The 18,471-nt window shown below is 31.4% G+C and overlaps 3 protein-coding genes across 3 annotated transcripts; 2 read left to right on the top strand and 1 right to left on the bottom strand.

Annotated features, from left to right (window-relative positions):
• Positions 1-1,467: 1,467 nt before the first annotated feature.
• Positions 1,468-2,901, top strand: LOC125820948 (flavonol 3-O-glucosyltransferase UGT89B1-like). The gene has a single exon (XM_049500371.1). It carries the CDS (start codon positions 1,468-1,470, stop codon positions 2,875-2,877), a length of 1,410 nt encoding a protein of 469 aa, XP_049356328.1. The 3' UTR covers positions 2,878-2,901.
• Positions 2,902-6,262: 3,361 nt separating this feature from the next.
• LOC125820918 (uncharacterized) lies at positions 6,263-6,760 on the top strand. The gene has a single exon (XM_049500343.1). The coding sequence runs from the start codon at positions 6,263-6,265 to the stop codon at positions 6,758-6,760; it is 498 nt and encodes a 165-aa protein (XP_049356300.1).
• A 9,387-nt stretch (positions 6,761-16,147) lies between these two features.
• Positions 16,148-18,471, bottom strand: LOC125820947 (isoleucine N-monooxygenase 1-like). Its single transcript, XM_049500369.1, has 2 exons — positions 17,542-18,471; positions 16,148-16,786 (listed from the first exon to the last, which is right to left on the bottom strand). Exons 1-2 carry the CDS (start codon positions 18,469-18,471, stop codon positions 16,148-16,150), a joined length of 1,569 nt encoding a protein of 522 aa, XP_049356326.1.

Here is an 18,471-nt window from a genome sequence, read left to right as displayed (position 1 = left end):
TTAGGATGATTACACCCTAATCGAGACTGCTTGAGTCTTGCTGCAGCCTTATTTTTACATTGTCCAATATGTCAACAACTTTATATGCAACAACATTGAGTTTCTGTAACCAGTTTTTGATTGCCCTGTCCTTCAGTTGTTTCTTCTGAGCATCTTCAAGTACCGATTGGATTGTAGAAAACCTGTTCGAAAGATTTTCAAACTCATTTTCAAGCAAGATTCAAGCAGTCTCGATTAGGGTGTTATCATCCAAAGGCAATCGATTTCCGTCCTGTAGACTATACACTGTTGTTTTATTAACTGCTATGCTTCTTCATAGTTTTCGTTTTTCTATTACTTGAGTTTGATGCACTTGAGCAGGGGTCTTTCGGAAACAACTTCTCTACCTCCACAAGGTACTAATAAGGTCTGTGTATACTCTACCCTCCCCAGACCCGACCTAGTGGAATTTCACTGGGTATGTTACTGGGTATGTTGTTGTATTTTCAAAACCGAAAAGCAATACAAGTTCCCCTTCAAGGAAAGAAGTGATATTGTCTATTCCATATGTCTAGGGTGGAATTGTAACACAAATTGTTGATGAGTAAATAATGAGTTCAAAGTTACTGCTTCGTTTGTCATGAATTACTTTGTAATAAATCCATTAATGTGAGGAAAAAATATATACTTTTCGTGTCATGAAAACTTCATATATATCTTTTATGGAATCTCATGAATACTTTGCTTTCTTTTTTAATCTGTATGTCAAAGTCTTCAACACACAACTTTTTACAATATTGTACTCCATATATATATATGAATGTGTTTGTTAAAAAATTAGTAATCTTTTTTTTATATATAGTTTTGAATTGCTAACTTTTTGCTTTGTAAGCAAATATGGGATCTATTCCTGGTGTGCAATGAGTGATGCCTCATAAAGTCAGGAAGAATATTAGAAAACAAATTTGGGAAACCTCTTTGCATTTTAAATTATAGATGTGAAATCCAGCTATAAGATATGTTTATTTATTTATTTTATTTTATTTTCAATACATATTTATGTATTATGTCTTGTATTTTCTTCTTCTCAATTTATGTGACATATTTCAAATTTTGAGATTCAAATAAGTCTATCGTTAGTCATTATATATTGGTAAATTGCGTACAACGTACTATAAGTCACAATAATTGACAATAAAAAAAAATGAAAATTTTATGCGCAAAATCTCAATCAAACTTAAATTGTTTGACTTTCAAAAATAAAATATGTCATATGAATTAGGACAAAATGGTGTAGAATGATATATAGGATAAATATATTTAGTTGTTCAATTTTATAGCAGTTTAAAGGAACAAGCTGAACCCAAGTCTTTTTTCCATCTTGTAAGCGTCAGGCATGACATCGAAAGGCACCAAACATTTCACAGTATAAACCAAATGCTCCAGTTTCCAAAACCTTCAACTTGAGCTTCAGTCAAAACTAAATCAATGGAGTTTTCCGGCGAGAATAACGGCGCCGGCGCACACGTTCTCCTCTTCCCATACCCTACTTCCGGTCACATCATCCCCCTCCTTGATCTAGCCAATCACCTCATAAATCACGGCCTAAAACTAACAATTCTAGTCACACCTCTCAATCTACCATTAATCGAACCAATCCAAGCAATTCACCCTTCAAATTCCATTCAAACACTTATCCTTTCAGTTCCCGAAACCCCTCCTGGATCCAATTTTGCTAAAAAAGTTCGTGCGACTTCTAAACTTCACGATCCGATCATCGATTGGTTCCGTACACACCCATCTCCTCCAGTAGCCATCATCTCCGATTTCTTCCTTGGTTGGACCTTTCAGCTGGCACGCCAACTAGGTGTTCGACGTATTGCCTTTTGGCCGTCTGGAGCTTTTACTTGCTTAGTTATGAGCTACACATGGAGTAACGTTGAAGAAATCTTCTCAAAAACCGATGAAAATGCTTTAGTTACGTTCCGTAACATACCGAATACGCCGGAATATCCTCGCCGGCAGGTGTGTACGTTGAGCAGTCAGTATAAAGAAGGAGATTCAGATTGGGAATTTTTCAGGGACGGTTTGTTAGACAATGATAAAAGTTGGGGTGCTTTGTTTAACACTAGTAGAGAAATTGAGGGGCTTTATATTGATCAAGTAAAGAAAGAAATGGGCCATGATAGGGTTTGGGCAGTTGGGCCTTTGTTAAATGTAGTAGGCCCAGGTTATTCTCGACGTGGCGGGTTGAGCGCGATGCCACATGACGAAGTGATGACGTGGTTAGACGACAAGGTTGATGACTCAGTCGTTTACGTGTGCTTTGGGAGTCGGTCCACGTTGACGCGACAACAAACGGATGCCCTCGCGACAGCCCTGGAACGTAGTGGGGTGAATTTCGTATGGTGCTTGAGAGGAGGACACGTAACGGACGGTAATGAGGAGGATGCAATCACGAAAGAATACGAAAATCGAGTATCGAATAGAGGGTTGATAATTAAAGGTTGGGCTCCACAAGTTGCAATACTAAAACATCGAGCAGTGGGCGTTTTCCTGACTCATTGTGGATGGAATTCGGTACTAGAAGGCATATCCTCGAATGTGCTCATGCTAACGTGGCCTATGGATGCAGACCAATTTACAAGTGCGGAATATTTAGTTAACGAACTAAAAGTGGGAATTAAGGCATGTGAAGGCGGTAGTCAAGTAGTTCCAGACTCAATAAAGTTGACTCAAATCTTCTGTGATTCAATTAATGGGGCTCGTCCTCAAAAAGAGCGAATGAGAAAACTTCATGATGGTGTCCTAAAGGCGGTTCAAGACGGAGGGAGTTCAAGTCGAGATTTTCATGCATTTGTTGAGCAACTAAGTCAACTTCAAAGTGGTGTCTTTTAAATAAGAAGCCAAGTATATGTAATAAGGGTGCGCCAAAATAGTGGAGTAAATATCCATGTATTTTGATTATGTATTAAATGATTTTTTCACTTTAATTACTTTTTATTTGAATTGGGCAAGTCATAGGTTTAGCTACTCCCTTTGAAAACCTTAAGAACAAGAATAATTAAAGGACAATTATTAAGAATAAAAATCATTCAATACATAAGCAAAATAAGAGACTTAAATCAAACTTTAATAATTAGTATTCTCATAAAAAAATTCAAGCAAGAAATAAAATTCTACACACTTTGATATTCAATGCAAAACTCAAGGGTTCTGCCAAGTCCAAAGACGACAACTTTCCAAAACTAATAACTTAGTAACTCTTTTGTTAGCTGAATCTTCTATTTTGCTTATTGAGTGGAAGGTTATAAGTTTGTTGCCTTTCCTTTTTTATGTCCTGATTTCCACTATCTATTTTTGCCAGAGGTTAGGTACATGGCCCCCTCTGTTTTTGGGTAACTTATGTTGGAAATTATAGGCATGGTAGGGGTCAAGCCAACCCCCCCACACCTAATATAATAGAATTTTTTTTAAATACTTAGAAATCTAGTAAGGATTATGGTAATTCAATTCGAATATCGAGTCTTGGGACGAGAGTCGGGGTTAGGTCACATGTCGGATGTCAGGATAAGATTCTTGATCGGTCATCGGGCTCGTGTGTAGGTTTGGATGTCGAGGTCAAGGTCGGGGTCAGGTCTTAGGTGGGGTCTCAGGGTCAGATCTTGGATCAATTGTTAGGGTCGTGTTTCGGTTTGGGTCTTGGGGTTGGATCGAGTCCTAGTTCAACTGTCGAATCTCGGGTTGAGAGTTGGGTACTTTCCTCTTACCAACCAAAAATGAGAAAATAAGTTAGAAATCAACTTATTTTCCAATAAATACAAAATATTTTCTTATACGGAAACCAATCCCGATAATCAACTCGAAATCCAATCTCTATACCTGAATCGAAACACAATCCCGACGACCGATACAAAATCTAACCCTGACACTTGAATCAAGACATGACCCCAACACCCAACCTGAAACCTAACATTCGAACTGGGACTTGACCCTACCTTGACACCCAAATCGGGATATGACCCCGACTTCAAATCCAAAATTTTACCCCGAAACTCGATTCGGGACCCAACATTCAAGTTATGGGACCCGATCTCGACATCCGAACCTATACACGACCCCGACACCCGAATCTGAACAAGACTTGGATGACTGATTTGACATTTGACCCAACACCTGATCTGAAACATGACACACGATCCATGACCTAACACCCGAATTGGGACCCAACTTCCGAATTGAGGCTAGACCTTGGACCTGACTTTCAAATCGACATCTAACCCCAAAGGTCGATACGTGACCAAAACCCGACACCTGATCTGGGACTCAACCTCGACTCTCGACATGAAACCTAACTCCTACATCTGACTCAAAACCGCATCCCAATACCTAAGTGGGGACTCGATCCCAACACTCAATTAGTATTGGGAATTGGTATTTGAGACTTGAGTTAGTGTTAAAAGTTGAGGTGTGAAGTTGAAAAAGACTTTTGGAACATGTTTTCATTATTTTTTGGAGGTAACTCTTTTTTCTTAAATTTGAGGAAAATAAATTGATTTAGAAAATATTTATATCAACCAAACGTGAAAGAAATTAGAAAACATACCAAACACACTCAATTAAAATGAACCTACTCTCATAAATTAGCCTAGCGTTTTTGTGCAATTTTCAAAATTTGAATGAAAAGGCGCGTAAGCAAGAAATTAAGGGCCATTTTAACATGTCATATCATATGTCCCAGGTAGAGCTTCTTTGTTTGACTTGAAACATCCATTGTTATAGTAAAGAGGCCCAGTAGTAGACTGGTAGTTATCATTATTATTATACTATAATCAACATATCTTCGAAAGTGACAAAAACACATGACAATCACTATAATTCTGCTTTCTATTTTATATCTGTAATTCTGGGCTTTGTTGATATTTTTGAGAGCTCCAATCCACTCTTTTCCTGGTAAACTTTTGAATTTCAAATTAGTTTCTTATTTAGTTGAGATTTACCTTAACCACATTTTCATCATTTAGTTTAGATCTATGATTCATTTGTTTTTTGAAATTTTATACTTTCTCTACTCCAATTTTAGGTTTTTTACTATTTGGGATTTGTGATGCTTTGAGCAATACTTTTGATGATTTTGTTAACTGCTTTGCCATTTTCTGTTGATTTGGTTGTATCTAGGTGTAGTATGTAATAAAGGTAGTTAAGAAAGTTTGAATCTTTTTCAATGATTGTAGTGTTCAAATAGCTTTCACGCACCTCGATTAATTCCATCGAATACTAGGTAACTTTGTCCACCAGGTTAGGACAGATGGGAGGAAATCACCTAATTTTTTGTTTGTTTGTGTTGGGATTTGAACCTGAGACGTCATGGTTCTCAACCACTTCATTGACTAGTAGGCCGCGTCCTGGGTGCAAGAAAGCTTGAATCTTGTTTTCCTTTTAGCTTGATTGTATCCACTTGTAATGTTTCTGTTCTTCAAATGGGCTTTAAGGTAACTCTTATCTGTTTTGAGGAATGTAGATGCAAAATGTGATTCTTTTTTCCTCTTCTAGGGGGCTTTTCGTTTCAATGTTTCTTTTATTTGTATAAAAAGTTTGTGGCTGGGAGGTGGTGCATCGATGAGGATTCATATACTGACCTCAACTTGTTTGGACTTAGGCGTAGTTGTTGTTGTGGTAGAGTGAGGATTGGGTTAGGCCAAGGGCCGTACTTATACTTCTCAACCTTCCTTTTGTAATGATGGATGTAAATCGGTGCTTGTCTTCCATTTTCTACGCGCACACCCGTATGTGGGCTATAGGTATTAGTAATGACAATGCCACATGTGGTTTTGGAGATCACCAGGGTGTGGATAATGAAATACTAGTTTTTTCCACCTGTGTACTACCCTCGCTAAGAATCTATTTCGGCTATCTATGAGCTCTGATCTTTGAGTTTCAAGAAGCTTGAGGGACATTTTAGTGCAACTTGTAGGCAAATGAGTAGTGTGTTCTATCTATCTGCCAATGACTATATGTTCTATATAATAGATACTTCTCTGCATTCGTGTTTGATCTAATGAATTTAAGTTATTATCATTTGTTTGGAGAAAATACACGCTACATTCTCCTTAGCTCTTTGAACTGTTGTTTGTGATGACAGTGTATGGTAATTCAGGTTCTATATAAGCCCATCTCAATGCACTCAAACTTTTGCGTTTTTTTGCTCATGTAATAGTTGCTTCTGCTTCACAAGATTGAACGTGATATCTGCTAAGACGATCCTAGAAAATCAGTTAAAAAAATGGTTCAGACGTTGGAAGCGATCAAGGGTGGTGGAGGCTCTATTAAAGTTGGAACGACTGGTACAATCGGTGCTTTGATGTCAAGAGAATTAGATTCTAAGAAAGTTTCTTCTCATGCACCGGCTTCATGTAGAAGTAAGTCTACAACAGTTTGTTCATTCATTGCTGGCAGTGCTTCCAGTCCCAAAAGAACAAATCCGAAAACATCAGGTGACGAAGCAAGTAGCAGTGGGATGTCTGAGAGCAATAAGAAAATCAGTGAAATTGTGAGAAAAACAAAACAGTACAGTCGAAAAACTCAACATATTCCAATACTAGAATCAGAAAACATTTCCGCAGATGGAACGCCTGTTAGGCAAAAACCTGATCGAAAGGGACATCACATTGTGGAAATTGTGGACATAAATTGCAGAAATGTTGACAGAACTTGGGCTGGCCCTATAAAGAATCGCCTGAAGAAGCTTGGTTTCTCAAAGTTATCCGAAAGCCCTGTCTAAGGAGCATTATAATCCTTGAATATCAATATTTAGATTCCTACAACTGAACCTGTAAATTGATTCATTACATACTGGTAAATCAGCTTATTGCTCTCTCTTCTCTTTTTCGGGTTGTGGTTGATGATCCATGGTCTGGTTACGCTAATAGAAGTCATATTCGCAAGTTCGTGAAACTTGTTAGACTTGTTAGGACAGATTCATGCTATGTTCGCGCAAGAAGAGGGCGTCTATCTCAACAAAAGAGTTTTTTGATTTCACCTTCTTAAAAACTGTGAAGTCTAAAGCTATAAGCTTTGTACTTGGATCATTGTGTCGTACGAGCCAGGGTGGTTCAATAGTAAAGCCACTGAAGCAATGACTTTGGGGCAGCAAAAAAATTACACAACAAAATTATTCAGGGGTCGTTTGGTTGGGAACTAGTTATCCCAGGATTAAGTATCCCGAGGTTAGTTATATGGGATAACTTATCCCATCACTATGCTATAAATGGTGGGATAAGTTATCCCAAACATGTCAACCAAACAAGACATCTAAATTTTATCACAGGACTATTTTTTTTATCTCAGGGCTATTTATGCTTATCCCTCACACCAAACGAGCCCTCAATGTTTTATATATACAAGTATTAATGATTATGTACTCTCTCTGTTTCAATTTATGTGACACATTTTGTTTTTCGAGAGTTAAACAGTTTAAGTTTAACTGAGAATTTGCTCATGGAATTTCAAAAATTTTAAAATGAATTTATATATTTGTGAACTACGAAAAAAGTACTATAAGTCATAATAATTGACAGTTCAAAATATTTAAAAGATATATGAAAAATTTCTAGTCAAAGATAAACTTGTTTGAATCTCAAAATTCGAAATGTGTCACATAAATTGGAACGGAGAGAATATTTATGAATAGTATTAATTGAAAATCTTTTACCTATTGTTATGCACATATTTTCAAAATTTTATTATTTTCTCAAAATACAATTGATGTAATTATAACTAAAAGTCCTAGGCAATTAAATTTGCAATTATTTTGCACTTCTTTATTTATCTAATTCACGTCAATTTGAATCAATCATGTTTTAATATTGACTTTGTAAGATTGTCTTTAATTCTTTGAAGTGCGTTCTTAAACATTTCAAGCTTAAACTAATTAGATTATCCCATAATTAAATTTAATAAGACAGTATTTTAACTTTGAATGTCTTAATGAAGAATAACAATCATTACAATATTGATGATTAATTTAGACCTATTTTTGTAATTAAAAGTAATACGAAATATTATAAAAATAAAAATGATAGCATAGTGCATACTCAATTAGGTGAAGTCTTAATACTATTTCTAAATACTTCTAGTGTTTCTAGAAAAAAATTGATAATTTGGGTAACAATTAACTCAATTGAAAAAGTTTTTAAAACTATAATCAATAAGAACTTACAAACGTAGACGTTTGTGGTGTTATCTAACGTATAATAATTTATATATGTCTCTTCTTGTCTTATGAAATATTATAAGAAATATTATACTATCAATTGAAAAAAAAAACAACTTAACTATAAAATTATAATTGATTATTATATTTTAAGAATTTATAAGAATAAATAAAAATAAAAAAATAAAAAAATAAAAAATATATATAAATTTATTAAATAAACATAAAATTTCTTTTTTTAAAATTTGACTTTAAACCATCCATTTTATTATGCTCTTACATAAAATGGGAAGTGATGCAACAAATCCGATAGTGTATATGTTGCTTATCTCAACTAAAGAGTATTTTGATGGCACCTTCTCATAGACTGTAATACTTTGTATGTAGCTAGATATGAGGAAGTCATGCATTAAGGTTGAAGAGAGGTTGTCTCCGGCCGTGATCCTTGTTTTGAATTTGAATTCATAATTTCTTTGCTATCATATGTTACATTCATCCATATGTTTCGTTCATAGAACCCGTGGATTATTGCCTCACCACGCTTTCACTGCACTTAAGTTCTCTACACACTAATTATAAGAATGATGTTGATATTTTGTGTCCCGTAAAAAATGTTTTATAAAAATAATCTTCCCTCCTTTTGTGAAAATTCTTTAGACAAAGTTATTATTCAAACCTAATAAATTAAAGATAACACTAATAAATTAAAGATATATATATATATATATATATATATATATATATATATATATATAAATATATATATGTCATGTTTGCAGAGGTGGATCTAGGATTTGGAGGTCATGGGTGCCACATTGTTCAAGATAAAAGAATCGGCAGCTTTATCTTTGGATTACCATTCGGGTTATTAATATTTTTCGATTTTTATAAACAAATCAATCAAGCATGCATGTTAGTAATATTTTCTTTTAGATATTTTGAGATAAGAGATAACTAAACAATTTAATTTTATTTCCTTTTTGGAATTAGATGCTTATTCGCCGAAACTTCGAGGAAAAAAATTTCACATTAAAATTCGAGTTTGTATAAACCATTTAATAGTATTAACTTAGTATATTCATACTCCATTGATTTTATGTGTTGTTGGAGATACATAGTAGGGAAAGAATAAAAATTATTGTTTCAGCCTAGTCATATTACTTAGCAAGAACGTTGGTGAAGATCGAAGAACTTTTAAATTAAAAAAAAAAAACTCTAGTAATAATATTCCTCATTTTTAAAACTTATATTTTAAAAAAACTACCATTTAAATATATTCTTAATAATATGTATTTGACGTTCATAATTTAGTACTCATTAATTGATAAAGAATAAACAAGTAACACTCATATTAAGAGATTAATAATTAGTGAAAGAGAAAGTAGAAATAAAGTAAAAATTAATTGTGAAAAGGAGTCAAATTGAATTAATAAAGAATAGTAAATAAATAAACATAAATGGAAGAAAAAAAAATTAAAGACCTTCACACAATAATGAAAAAGACAAAAAAGAAAAGAAAAGAAAGCCAAAAAGTAAATGGCGCCAGCGAGGTTCGAACCTGCGTTGAGCTTGTGGCCGACTTTCACCTTTGCCAATTGAGCTGTTCATGATTTCAGTTAGCGGGTGGCAACGTTAATATATATATAGAATTATTTTACATATATACATATATATACAAAGTTTTTTCCGAGATCACTGGGTGCAGTGGCACCCCCACCCGTCCACATAGATCCGCCCCTGCATGTTTGTGAATCAAAACCCGCGTGGATATAAACCTCAACACTATCTCATAATTTGTATGGACGAAAACAACTGATTACATTTTTCTATTTCTATAAAACTCAAAATATAAATTTATATTCTTGAGTATTATTGCTAGTTTAGCCACCTTTGCGTCTCTTTGATGAATCTCGTGGATGATTGTCTTTATCATCATTTTTTTCTTGTTTTAAAAAATTCTGATATTCCTCTCTTGCCAGCAATATGTTCTCATTCTATAAAGGTTTTGTTGTGACCCCATAAGCTGACTTAGAGGACACATCAGAAGCTACCGTGGACACCCACTCAACAGGCGAGTGGGGTTTTGAAAAGAAGTAAGCGCGTGAGAATGGGCACTAAACGATGAGAACGTGGGCAAAGGACAAGAACGTACCGTTCCCGAAGTACCAGATTTCATAAATAGCAAAACAGGCATCTAAATTAATTAGGCAATTGTAATTTCAGTTTGAATATCTCATCTCTATGTTTCTTTGTCTTCTCATCCCCTTCCTTCTTTCCTTGTTACTGTTTCATTGAAATTTCCTTTTCGATCTTGTATTTTTCTTGTTAGTATAAAGGGTATATACGTTTTAGTTTTTGGACAGTAGAGGCGTCAATGTCTCAAAAGTATATCTGCATACCATTTACGATAGTTTGGGGTTATATTTGTCCTTTTTCCCTATATTAAAAGATAAAAATTATGAAAAAAATATAAGAAATATTAAAGTAAAATTTAATATATATATATAAAGAATTCGAGTAAGTATCTTCGAACTTCTTCAGCGTGTTTGAATTCAAGAAATGAAAAAGAGAAAATTTTACGTATAGCAAATTAAAAATTGCTTATTGTATGCTATAGCAAATTTTATAAAATTGCAGTCCGTAGCAAAATTTTAGTTTGCTACAGATGTGTCTTTCTATATATTCGCTAGTCAGTCTTTTTTTTTTTTTATACATTTTGATTGTTTTAAAAAATAAATAAAAAGGCACGTTAATTTAATTTGTGTATGTAATTGTTTATATATAAATGTATATGCAGAATGTGTATATAAACGTTTATATGAGTATATAATGGGAATATGTATATATGTGAATAACTGAAGTTGCTAGAATTTGTATAAATATATGTTCTGTTTGTTGTTGAAATTCTTAATCGTATAAATGTATATGTATATATAACTTATTTTTTATACAGAAATTTTGAAAATGACTTCATTAGCTATTTTGGTTATGCATTCCGATAGACGGGACAATGACAATTGTTACGTTATTCAATTGAGGGGGTGATTTTTAAAGAAAGTTCATCGTATACGGAGTTGTATAATGTTATTGCAATGCAACTCGGTGTTGATACAAATGTGATTAAGCTGAAAATTGAGTATAAGGTTAAAGAAAGCAAAACGCCAATGCTGATTCACATATTAAAAATATATTAAAATAGACAAAGTGTATAAGTGTGAGCAAATATGTATGTTTAAAGGAACATTATACAATAATTACTAATATTATATATTTATACAACCACAATTGTATAAGCAAACAGTAGAAGACATGAATCAACATAAAAAATATAAAAATAATGATTATATAGTCCAATGACCCACATGATTATAAGGTCCAATGACCCGCATAATTATACAGTCCAATGACCCACAAACAACAACTTTAGTTTTATCATTGTGATCAGTATAAACGTCAGTTTTATCTTCTTTTTTTTTTTACTTGACCCAGAAATAAGTGTATAAGTGTGAGCAAATGTATATGTTTAAAGGAACATTATACAATAACTACTAATATTATACATTTATACAACCACAATTGTATAAGCAAACAGTATAAGACATGAATCAACACAAAAAATGTAAAAATAATGATTATACAGTAAATGACTGAAAAAAATAAGTTATATATACATATACATTTGAATTGAAAAAAATTAACAAAAATTAATAGAATGAGATGAGTTTTGGCAGTACCTGAAATTTTTGAAGTAATGTTTCTCTTTTGAAAACAAGACGAAGACGTGCTGGAGAAATTTGTAATTTGAAATTGTATTTGGGGAGAAGATTTGGGAGAATTTGAAGGAAATAGGAGAAGAGATTGTATAAAAGAAAGGGAAAAGGAAAAACGTTTGTTTTATATTTTTAATAAATTATACAAATCGGTGGGGCCCTATAATAGCAAAGTGATCGAGATTTTGCTTATTAAAGGAAATAACTGAAATGGTAGTTAGTGAATTTAATTAACATTATTAGTTTGTCATTCTGTACAATTATCCCAATTAAAAATGTCAGTAATAAGTAATTGTAATCAAAATAAATTAAAGAAATGTACGTATATGTATATATAAAAAAATATAATTTTATTATATTAAAATTTCACTAAATTAATAATCGATAAATTAATAATCCCTCCAAGATAATATTTTTTTGGGTCCCAAAGGGCCAATGAAAAAAACCATTCATTTCGATAAGATAATATATTTTCAGAAGACCTCTATATAAATATATGGTCCATTAATATTATAAATTAATAATTCTTTAAAAGTACTAATATATTTAAGACAATTTAATGAAATATGATTCTATTATGTTTTATTTTTTGTTAAAATTTAAATCTAGTTGAAACTCATCTCTAATTTTTCTTATTGCATCTAAAAGTTCCGTTATTGCCACGACTGCAAATCTTTTTGAGTATATGTGGAATGATCTCTTTTGTACTCACATAATGATTTACATATTTGATATGTCATTATTGATTTTGTGACACATTTTAAATGAGAAGCCATTTTTTATATGGTTTTAAGAAATTTCCTATGTTGGTTATATAGTTTAATCTTTTACAATCATACATTGAATGTTTTTAGTAAAGATACAATGAATAATATTTAATTATTAAAAAACAATGAACATTAAGCATAATGAATTTATTTTTACAGTAAATCATTGAACTTATAATAAATTTATTTCTCATGTGAATTCAATAGATATGATACATAAATTAGTAAGATACAATGATTTTGATGTAATCAAAATTAATCTTCAGTAAATCTCAAAACACTCTTTAAATTAATAAATATTAATTTATCGATTAAATAAATCTCTATAAAATAATAATATTTATTATTCCACTTATATTAATTTATTGATATTTTACTGTATAGCTGAGCGTAGACACGCTATGGCTGCAAGTTTGATAGCTAATTGGATCATGTCACGATACATAATTTGTAGGCCAAACACATGTACAGTATCTTAAATTTATTCTTAAATTTCATTTTAACACTCCAACTCAACATTGTTCCATTTTAACCCTTTAACTTCAATTTTTATGTTTTATTTTAACACAAAATGCTGACTTGGCATATTGTTGTCATCTCACAACAAGCGTGTGATGGATCCCGTTAACCTTAATATTTGGCATTTTACCTATTTATTTCCTCTATGTCTTCTTCTTTCCCATTATTCTATCTATTTTCTTTCCCATTATTCTATCTATTTTATTTTCTTACTTATTGCATATTGGATGCAAATACTTTAAATGGGTCGAACTTGAATGTTAGTGACATTTCATTTGTGAAATAAGCTAGGATTAAGTGTAAGATTATGTAGAATTTTATTTACCTATTATTAAACAAATGAAACTGATTTTTACTGTGAATTTTGAAACTAAAAATCTAAATCTTGTATAAAAAATGCCTAATGAGAAACACTAAAAAAAAAATTATATAAAAAAAAAACTACACAACATCGAAAAGGAAACTACAAAGAATGGTTAAAAGATTTGCTTACCAACAACAACCAAAACAATTTTAACTTTTAGAAGATTATAGTCTTCAAGTGATTTTGTCTTTAAATGGGAAGAAATCACTGATAATTGCAGAAGGTTTCATCTTCCAAGGGTGGAGATTTGGGGAAGGATTGTTGTTTTGAAAGGTTTCTCCAAAGAGTAGGGTAAGAGACTTGTTTATTTTGGAGAAATAATTACAAAAGTCTTCACTTTTGGAGGGAACTAATTTCAAGGATCCGTAATAGAGTTAGGTTAACCAGGATGATATGGAGAAAATAAAACGCATGGCAGTATATAGTTGGATGTTTTTTACTTGTCTAACACGTGCATAACAATTATGTGAGGTAAAAGAAGTGTTAAAATGGAATATAAAAATTGAAGTTGAAGGATTAAAATGGAACAAGATTGAGTTGAAGTGCCAAAATGAAATTTAAGAACAAGTTTTAGGGGTTGTACATGTGTTTGGCCTAATATGTATTCTTCATCCTATTTGACAATCTAGAGATCTCGTCATCGCCCAAAATTAATTTATTTATTATGTTTTGTATATATGTATATATGTACTAGTAAAGAATAACCCGTGTTATGTGTGGACCCAATAATATTATATTAAATATTTTTAAAAAATCATTATTTTATTTTTCCAAACTTTAATTTAATTTTTAAAAGTTCAAAAAGAAAATTTATCTTATTTTCAAGTCGTGTTGATTAGTATAAATTAAACAATTTTCTTTTAAACTTATTATGTGTTGATAATATACTATCTTTGACTGAATTATTTTTTATATCTTTCTTCAGTCAATTGGATTTATTTCATCAAAAAGAGTTATACTATTTATTTTTATCAATCAATGTTATTAGGAGTTTAGTTTATCAAATTAATTTTATTTAACATTTTAGTAAATAATTAGTACTCCCTTCGTTCAATAATAATTGGCACTATACTAAAAACAGTTGTCCAACAATACTTGTCCAATTTTAAAAAAAATCAAGAGATAATTTACTTTTTGTGTCTATTTTATTCTTGCTATTAAATATTATTTATCATCTAACAATTTTTTCAAAGCATTCAATTTAATAAAGTTAAAGGATAATATAGTAATATTGATGGATACAATTAAAATACAAGTTTTATTGATGAATAATACATTTATCAGACATTTTAATACAATGTGTCAATTTCTTATCAAACAAACATAATATATTTTAAAACAGTTATAATCGCCTTCTTCCTGATCTTATTGGCCTTACAGCGGGCCTAAGAGCAAGGAAGTCTCAACTCCCCAATCCCCCAGGGTGAGGGGTGAACCTTCTGTCTGATTCAATCTCATCTATTGCTGCTTTCGAATTGGCTGAAAGAGTATTTTGATGTCACTTAGGAGAAGTATAGGGAAGTGAATGCATATATATTGCACACATAATTCATTTTTAATACATATTACAGATTTATCATAATATTTCTATGTATTGCTATAAATAATACTCCCTCCATTTCATATTAATTGAATTTTTGAGGTGTTTCACACCCTTTAAGAAAAGTAGACTAAGACATAAATTGAACATAGTTTTCTATTTTTACCCTTATTAATTATTGTCAAATTTATTGAAGTCATCACATTGAAAATCCAAATGAAGGGTAAAATTGGAAGAACACTCTAAAAATAGTCTTGAAAACTGAACAATTAAGTTAATTTGAAAAATGAAAAATACCTCAAAAATTTAATTAATATGAAATGAAAAGAGTAATAAATAAAATGTATCGCTAAAATAAATAACTATTTATTGAAAAGTATTCATCCAATTAACAATTCCCAATAAATATTTAATTTAAAATAATAATTCCCAATAAATATTAATTCATCTAAAATGATAGATATTGACACTATTATAATCAGAAATTACTGAAATACCCCCATCAAAACATGCAAGGATGTACGAAGAGGTGCTTGATTATTCACATTTAATGATGATGATCGTAATAGTAATAAGGAAAAAAAAATTTGGCCAGAATTTGACTAGAATGATATTTTATCTATGTTGTTTTATCTTTTTAAACATTTTTACCATTTTAACTTTAATATTTTTTAACTAAAAAATGGAAAAAGATCAGTTTGTTTTAAAATAAAAAAATATTATAGTTTTTTTAATTTTCTGGACAAATTCTGGCCAAATTTTCTGACCATTTAACACTTCCCAAGTAGTAATAATAATAATTAATAATAATAATAATTAATAATAGTAATAAGAATATTAATAATAATAATAATAATATTCATTTTTTTCAATAATAGATCCATCATTATAGATACAAGTTTTAGTATAATTTTTTTCTTCGAAAGTTGTTTGGATATTATGCTTTGTAACTTTTAAGGTTTCCAACTTTAAATACATATTGCATAAAGTTGTATGTTAAAGATGATATATGGCGTTAGCTAATCTTGGTTTTGCTCGAGCAAGAAGTGGTGAGGTACAAAAATGATCAATCTTAGATGACTCAATTAAGTCACTGCATGATGAATTTGGTGGTAAACTCCAAGTAAATCCTTGAAGAAGTCTAGCAAGTAACATTGTAGTAATTGTTGAACCAAGTTTCACAGCTGGACAACCTCGTCTTCCAATACTAAATGACAATAAACGTAACTTTGAATCAGTGAGAACTACTTCACTACCATCTTTCGTTTTTAGGTGACGTTCTGGCTTGAACTTCAATGGATCCTTCCAAACTCTAGGATTTCGGCCAAGTCCAAGACGACTTAATAACACTATGCTCCCTTTAGGGATGAAGTACTTTTCACCGATAATGGTATCAGAAACAGACACATGAGGAACGTTGAAAGGCGATATAGGGTGGAGTCGAAATGCCTCTTTTATGCAAGCTTTGACATAATTTAGCCTTGGCAAGTCTGATTCTTGAACCAATCTATCCATCCCAACAACATTGTTGAGTTCTTTTATGGCTTTTTGCATTAACTTTGGTTGATTCAACATTTCTGCAAGTGTCCATTCAACTGCATTTGAGGGATTGTCCACTGTTGCCAGCATGAGTTCCTGTGCATAGAAGTTTTGTTTGTAAGCAATTAACACTTTCTGATCAGATGATCAGAATTAATTTATACTCCCTCTGTCTCAATTTATGTGACACTTTTCGAATTTCGAGATTCAAACAAATATATCTTTGATCATAAATTTTTCATATATCTTGTAATTATTTTGAATTGCCAATTATTGTAACTTATAGTATTTTTTAAATAGTTTACAAATATATAAATTTCATTTCAAGAAATTTGAAGATTCTACACACAAATTTTCATTCAAACTTAAACTGTTTGATTTTCAAAAAATGAAAAGTACCACATAAATTCGGTTAGAGGGAGTATTTATTTTTTATTTTTTGAGTCAACACATAGCCTATTTAAGGGTCTGAATTATAATTCATTGCCTATTTGACCAAATTTTTGGAAATCAAGAGTATTTATTTTAGAAATAGATAGTTAAAAGTGTTTGGTCAAATGTTTAAGAAAAATAACTACTTTTAAGTAGTGGTAATATAGTATGAGAAGTTGTTTTTCAAAAGTTGATTTTTTTTCGATAACACTTTTATAGAGCTTTGGTAAAATACAAATTGATAAAAGGACTTTTCAAATTGATTAGTCAAAATATAAACGACTATCCTCAAAAAGTATTGACAAAAAACACTTTCCAGAATAAGTAAATTTTGAAAGTTTGACCAAAAAGACTTTCAATGATCACACAAACACAACACAACTTTGTTTACATAGTTTAGTAATTGAATGTATACTTACAAGCACTTGTGCTTTAATCTCTTTAACATTCATCAATGGATTTCCATTGTCATCTTTGAGCATGATAAGAACATCAAGGATGTCTTCTTCCAAAATTTTGTTGCCATCTTTCCATATTTGAATCCTATGATCAACTTCAATGTCAATTTGTTTTGTTGCTATGTCATAGGCTTTCTTAATAATTGCTTTATGACCATCTAAATCAAACACACTTAACCATGGTAAGTAATCTGATATACCAAAACAATGAAGATACTTAAGAAGTGTAAAAAGTGCATCAACTTGCTCCTCTTCTTCTATACTTCCAAATAATGATCTCTTGTTGTAAATCATATTTCTAATAACATTCCCACAATAACATCTTGTCACTTGCCTCAAATTAATAACTTGTTGGTTGATGCATTGATTGTAAACGAATTGAACAAGGTCATCAATGGCTTCGTCCCTTTTAGGACGAAGCCATTGAAATGAGGTTGGTGATAACACATGAGAAGCAAGAATTTTCCTCATTTTTATCCATTGATCACCAATGGGGAGGAAAACAGAAGTTAAGTAGTTATTACTAATAAGGCTTGCAGACATACAAATAGGCCTAGATGAGAAAATGGAGTCTTGGATCTTCAAGAACTCACAAGCAAGCTCAGGAGAAGTTATAGGAATTACATGAACTTTGCCAAGAAAAATGCAAGCAATTTCAGTGTTCATTTCCTCCATAATTTTGTGTATCCAATAAATAAATGTTGTCTTATTCTTTATGAAGATTTGAGGAAGGCTTCCAATTATAGGCCATGATTTTGGACATGGAGGAAATGGTTTATTGTTTCTTACCTTACTATTCCATTTCCTAAGAATAGTAGAAATGAAGATTTTCCATAGAGTAGTATTGTTATTGGATTTTGAGAAAGTTGAGAGGAAGTTGTAGATTACCAT

This window comes from Solanum verrucosum, unplaced genomic scaffold (assembly GCF_900185275.1).
Source record: "Solanum verrucosum unplaced genomic scaffold, falcon-dt-bn FXZP01000289.1, whole genome shotgun sequence".
Taxonomy (NCBI): Eukaryota; Viridiplantae; Streptophyta; class Magnoliopsida; order Solanales; family Solanaceae; genus Solanum; species Solanum verrucosum.
Note: the sequence above shows the minus strand (reverse complement) of the source record. Positions and strands in the feature narration are given on the sequence as shown.

Coding starts and splice junctions, on each gene's coding strand:
- LOC125820918 (XM_049500343.1), top strand. CDS start 6,263: ATGGTTCAGACGTTGGAAGCGATCAAGGGTGGTGGAGGCTCTATTAAA.
- LOC125820948 (XM_049500371.1), top strand. CDS start 1,468: ATGGAGTTTTCCGGCGAGAATAACGGCGCCGGCGCACACGTTCTCCTC.
- LOC125820947 (XM_049500369.1), bottom strand. CDS start 18,471: ATGGTAATCTACAACTTCCTCTCAACTTTCTCAAAATCCAATAACAAT. Junction 16,787..17,541: donor AGATTAAAGCACAAGTGCTT/GTAAGTATACAT, acceptor TTCTATGCACAG/GAACTCATGCTGGCAACAGT.